At 35.2% G+C, this 6000-nt stretch overlaps 1 protein-coding gene across 1 annotated transcript in view; it reads left to right on the forward strand.

Moving 5' to 3' along the window:
• The window catches only part of AGPS (alkylglycerone phosphate synthase), a 152792-nt gene that overhangs the window by 54639 nt on the left and 92153 nt on the right, over positions 1 to 6000 (forward strand). The window contains exon 8 of the mRNA XM_069068480.1: positions 2480 to 2560. Coding sequence (XP_068924581.1) covers positions 2480 to 2560 — 81 coding nt within the window. The remainder of the gene's footprint in view (positions 1 to 2479; positions 2561 to 6000) is intronic.

The following is a 6000-nucleotide window of genomic DNA, read 5'->3' on the forward strand; positions in this document are numbered from 1 at the left end:
GCTTCCACAAATCAGAGTTTATAATGTTTCCTCTACCTTCTTTTTGTTAGCAGTTAAAATAACTAGTACAGGTGTTATACAAACTCTGTGTGTGTGAGAGACCAGAAGAGTCTAAATGTTACTTAACACGTACCAGTTAAACAAAATGAAAGACTCATTTCTTCTTACTAAAAAATAAGTTATAAGTTTGGACTGTGTGTAAAGATTGAGTCAAATGTGAGTGTTTTTACATTTAATTTTTTTAATAGATGTTAAAACTTTGGTAAGTACTGCCAGATGGTATTTTGTTTCTGAATATAAGGTCTGTGTTGCCCTTCTTCTAATCTAACCAAGAGTCTCCCTTAAATGGAGAATAAAGCAGGGGTTCCATATCCAGCTTTCAAACCTTTTCAAAGTATTCTTGTCTCATATCATAGCTATCTTCTGATGTCTTGCTTAACTACATTTGATTACCTGGTTTGGATTGGTATCAGTATATAAAAAATTTCAATCTAAATTCTGTTACGACCATTATTATAGGGGATAAGTATAGAGAATGACATCTAAATTACAACCCCTTTCTTTCCTATTAAAATTATTTATTATTTAGACCAGGGTTAGCACATCTGATCTGCTGCCCATTTTTATATGACTGAGCTAAGAATGGTTTTTGTATTTATAAAAACGATAAAACTTTATTTAAAATTTAAGAACCATTCTTAGCTTTTAGGCTGTACAGATACAGGGAAGTAGCCAGATTTGGCCCCTCTATTTGGTTCCTATTCTGCTTATCCCTAATTTAAACTCATTACTTTGATAAGCATGTAGTTTTAGCATTTGATTTTAAATATCTAATCAACTACAACTCTTGCCATTTTAGATTCAACTCGAGTAGTATGCTACTTGAAGAGTACTTAATAAGTATTAGTTTTTTGACTTAGGATTCCTCCCAAATTTCAAAATGAAATTAACTGCATGTTTAGGTAATGAAATTCAAAGAAGCAGTAGTATTAAAGTATCCTTTGACTTCATTGACTTTTTAAGGCAATGTGTGACTATAATTACAAGCTACAAAAACTTTATTTGAACTGAGCATAGTCTAAAAGCATTTTCAAGACATTCTCCTGTTCTTTGACTTGTAGGGTTGAAAAGAGTACCCTTACTTCATAGATTTAGAGCAGGAAGGGACTTTAAAGGTCATGATATCAGCTTCGTTTTGCAAACGGGAAACCTGAATACCAAAGTTTTAAGACTTGAGTAGGAAACTTGCGACGTTGAGGCCACATGTGACCCTCTAAGTCTCCAGGTGCAGCCTTTTGACTGAATCCAAATGTTACAGAACAAGTCACTTTAATAAACAGATTTGTTCGGTAAAACTTGAACTTGGTCTAAAGATCAACAGTGTCCCACAGCACTCCCACTCTGCAGTGAAGGGAGAGAGGTATATTTTCTCAACTTTTCTCTGAGGCCTAACTCTAAAGTGGTCTAAACCACTTCTAACTTACTGCATCCATGATTCCAGTAGTATATTCCCTCCATCAGCACCTCCCAGAACTTGGTCTACTGTCTAGTGAGTTGTTGTGGCTAAAATGTGTGGCAGGAAATCTCCTGATCGTGGTACATTCCCGCACTTAGTTAAATTAATCCTCAGATGAACTGGATTCAAAGCATACTCAAAACCTTGCCTGCTTTTTAGAAGCTGTCAAAGCTTCTGTCCTACAGGCAGAGCCCTTGAAAATCACCACAGCTACACTGTTGCTAAACTTAAATGTTGTTAGCTGTAATACTACCATCTAGAAGATGAGAGTAAGCTGAAACAAGTCTGTAATTCAAACATGCCTTCTGAGGTCTCTGATCTCATCAGAGAATCAAATGGTATCCAGAATCAAATCAATCCAGTGAAACCACATAGAAGAGGCCACTTCAGCCTTTTCTCTCCCTTCACCACACCTCAGGCAAAAATACATGTTAAATGAGTCCAGGAGTTTGTGTTATCTAAACATGTCCTTCTAAACCTTTTTATTCAGCTCTTCTTATCTCATTTTCATTCTCTGCAATGGCTGTTCCACATTTTTGCTTCAAGCCCCCAACTCCAGCTCAGCTCCCCGCTGCGCGCTCTCTCTCTCTCTCTCTCTCTCTCTCTCTCTCTCTCTCTCTTCCCCCCACCCCCAGGAATGAATGTGATATAAAAATAAAATTTATCAACTAAGTTAAATTTCACAAAGAAGTAGTTTATCGTGCTTTTTATAATGAAGGGATGAATTTCCATTATTAGTCTTCAAATTTAAATTTAGTTACATATGATTGTCTTTCAGGAAGGCTTAATATTCATGAGTAAGTGGAGCCTTTCAGATCCAGAAAAAAACTGAAGAAGATATAATGTAATATCTGGTCACTTTTCTGCTTTATCCTACTTGAGAAATTATATTCCCATAGAATTAGATAAGTAAACTGCATAGTTATGGAAATCCAATCCATCACCTTTTTTTTTTTTCAACAGAATCGAATCCTCTGGGTTGATGAAAACAATCTGACTGCTCATGTAGAAGCTGGTATAACAGGACAAGAGCTGGAGAGACAGGTATAATACCTTTTTTTTTAAATCACTTATTTTTTTTCAGTCAGCAAAAATCTGTTCTCCTTCCCCCAATTGAGAATGAAATAAAAATAGAACATCTTTTATAAGCATGTATATTTAAACAAGACAGATTTATTCATTGACAGTTCTAAAAGATATGTACATAAATACATAAATTATATTTCATTCTGTTATCTGAGTCTTTAGCCTTTCTATCACGTGGTGAAAAGCAGGCTTCCTCATTAGTCCTTTGGAATTGTGGTTCCTCATTATACTGATCAGTTACTAAGTCTTTCAAAATTGTTTTTCTTTATAGTATTGTTGTCTTTTGGTTCTGTTCACTTCAGTTTGCCTCAGTTCAGTCAAGTTTCTCCATATTTCTTTGAAACCATCCCCTTCATCAGTCCTTATAACACAATAGTATTCTATCACACTTATATCCATAACCTCTTCATGCATTCCCCTGTTGATGAGCTCTCCTTCATATTCCTTCCTATTCTTTGAAAGCCACCTCAAAAAAAGCTACAAGTATTTTGTGTGGCCTTGAGAGTTTGTTTTTCTTAAGACTAATTCCTCCTCATACCCCCTTTTTTCTTCTTCTCTTTCCCTCCTATTTCCCCGTTGAGTGAAATATATTTCTGTACTTAATTGTGTGTGTTATTCTCTACTTTTACCAGTTCAGATGAAAGTGAGGTTAAAGTATCAGCTGCTTCGTCCATCCCCTTCTGCTTGTTTTTATAGATGTCTACTTGTGTACCCTCATATATGAGGCAGTTTTCCCGAGCCTTCCTTTTTCTACCTCGCCTCTTTCTCCCCCCTTTCCACTCTTCTTTTATGAATTATCCTCAAGATAATAGACAACAGAATCACTCTTAGGTTTTTGGTCTAATTAGACTCCTTTTACAACCTTGATGATGATAGGGTTCAGAGGGAGCATGTATCATCTCTTGTAGAATCTAAGTAATTTATTTTTGATTAGTGCCTTATGATCATTCATTTGTTTTTACCATTTTATATTTCTCTTGACTTCCATGTTTGAACTTCAAAGTTCGTACACAGCTGTTCTTTTCATTAAGAATACTTTCAGGTTCTCTGTTTTATTAAAGGTCCATTTCGCCCCCTATGGAATTAATCTCAGTTTACTTGGTAAGTTATTGGTTGTAAGCCTATATCCTTTACTTTCTGAAATATCATATCTCAAGTTCTCCACTCGTATAGAGTGGCAACTGCCAAACTGTGATTTTCACTGTGACACCTTGCTACTTTAATTCCTTTTCTCCCTGCTGATTCCTCACAGTACTTTTTCTTTGGCCTGTAAGTTCAGGATTTTGGCTTTAATGTTGCCAAATGCTAATTAATTTCATGTTGTGGGTATTCATTTGGGGATTTCTTTCAGGAAGTGATCAGTGGATTCTTTCCTATTTCCATTTTGTTCTCATGTTCTGAGAGACCTGGGAAGTTTTCTTTTAAAATTTCTTGGAATATGATGTCCAGATTCTTACTTTGGTCATGACTTTCAGTTAGTACAACAATTCTTCAGTTTTTTCTCCTTCATATGTTTTCCAAATCAGTTTTTTTTTCCTGGGAGATACCTCATGTTTTCTTCTAGCTTTTCAGCCTTTTGACTTTGTTTGAATGTTTCTTACTGTTTCATGGAGTCATTGGCTTCTATTTTATCCCTTCTAATTTTCAGGAAGTTTGTTGTCTGGGCAAGTCTTTGTAACTAATATTAGTCCAGTTTGTGCTATGAGGCTTTGATTTTAAGTGTTGTATTTTTTTTTATAAGTATATGTATCTTAAGCTACCTTCTCACCATAATAGCTTTTTATGGTGGGATTCTTTTTTTGTTTTCTCATTCTTCCGGCTTTCTTCTTGATTTCAGACTTCATATTAGGGGCAAGGTCTAGGCTAATCTCACTGAATGTTGTATTATTCTAGGTTCTCAGGGAATGCTCAAGTCAGGGTTGATGATAAATACCTCTTTGTAAGTTTGTTAGTAGTTTGCCTACTTCTAATGAATTCTTCATCTGTAAAATGGGAATAATAAGAGCACCTATTGTCATAGAATTGTTGTGATGATCAAATGAGATAACATGTTCAGTGCTTTGTAAACTTTAAAGCCTCACATATGTTAGATATTATTATTATTAGTAGTAGTATAATGCCCATTATAGCAAAATCTTTAAATACAGTGAACTTTCAAACTCATCTCTAAAACTTATAATTTATAGTGTTAAGCACTATCTTCATACTTATTACATATGGCAAAAGCAGTTGTACTGTATACTTAAAAACCTATATGACAAATATACAACTAAAACAAGTGTACCAAAGTATGTTTATGTTCTGATGTCTTTAGCTAGTACTTTTAGTATTTTTTTAAATTTTCATACAAAGAAAATAAGGGAAGAAAAATATTTCAAAGAACCTTAGTTATGCTGATTTAGTGAAATATATTATGACTATATGATACTTTGCTGTTTTCATAAGTATTTTTACTTTAATAATTTTTATCTTTTTTTTTTTAAAGCAATCGGGTTTAAGTAACTTGCTCAAGGTTACACAGCCAGTTATTTCTGGGTGTGGTGCTAAGTATCTGAGCCCGGATTTGATCCCCAGGTCATCCTGACACTGGAGCCGGTGCTCTTACTCGCTGAGCCACCTGGCCGCCCCAATTTTTATCTTTCTGAGGGTAGCAAAGATGCCTATCAGCTGCTGTTTGTTGCTCCTTAGTAGTGCCTTGTAGTGAAATTTTTGTTCACATTCCTTTTTATTTATGAGTCTATCTTTATTTTAGTAGTTACCAGTGGGATAGTTGTTTGGGCTCATTTGTAATTGACAATGTGGACTTTGTAAAGAGGTACTGAAAGAATTGTTTACCTTAAACAAGTACATTTGTTTTTGAGCTTTTCTTATATAACACACTTCACAGAATGCAGCTGGAGCAAAGATGCCTAAAAACAAAACTCTTTAGAAAACAAGGATTCTCAAACTTGCTTGACTGATATATTACTGATACAGTAATTTTTGGTAACAAAGGATAGCCTTTCATATCCCTGATTTTATCTCTTTTATGATATCATTTGATATAGTATTTTAACCTTTCCCAGTTTTCATTTTTTTTAAAGGTTAAAATTAAAATTCAAGAATGTATTTCCTTGAAACTTAAATGGCATTTTCCTAGACTGAAACTTCTGTTATTTTACCTACTACCGTGTTTCCCCGATAATAAGACCTATCCCGAAAATAAGCCCTCCCCTTACTGTGTAAGATCCCTCTAAAATAAGCCCTCCCCCGAAAATAAGCCCTATTGAGATTGCTACTGTAGTGAAGGTGATCCCCTGCGCTACATGCTACATTGCGGTACCCTCTGTATGCACCGTCCCCTCCTCCCCCGTGAAACACATGCCGTGCTCCAAGCTGCATCCAATCAGAGCTGCAGC

The sequence above is a fragment of the Petaurus breviceps genome, unplaced genomic scaffold, assembly GCF_028583685.1.
Source record: "Petaurus breviceps papuanus isolate PSGF00001 unplaced genomic scaffold, PetGlider_PUasm1.0 90763, whole genome shotgun sequence".
NCBI classification, from domain to species: Eukaryota; Metazoa; Chordata; class Mammalia; order Diprotodontia; family Petauridae; genus Petaurus; species Petaurus breviceps.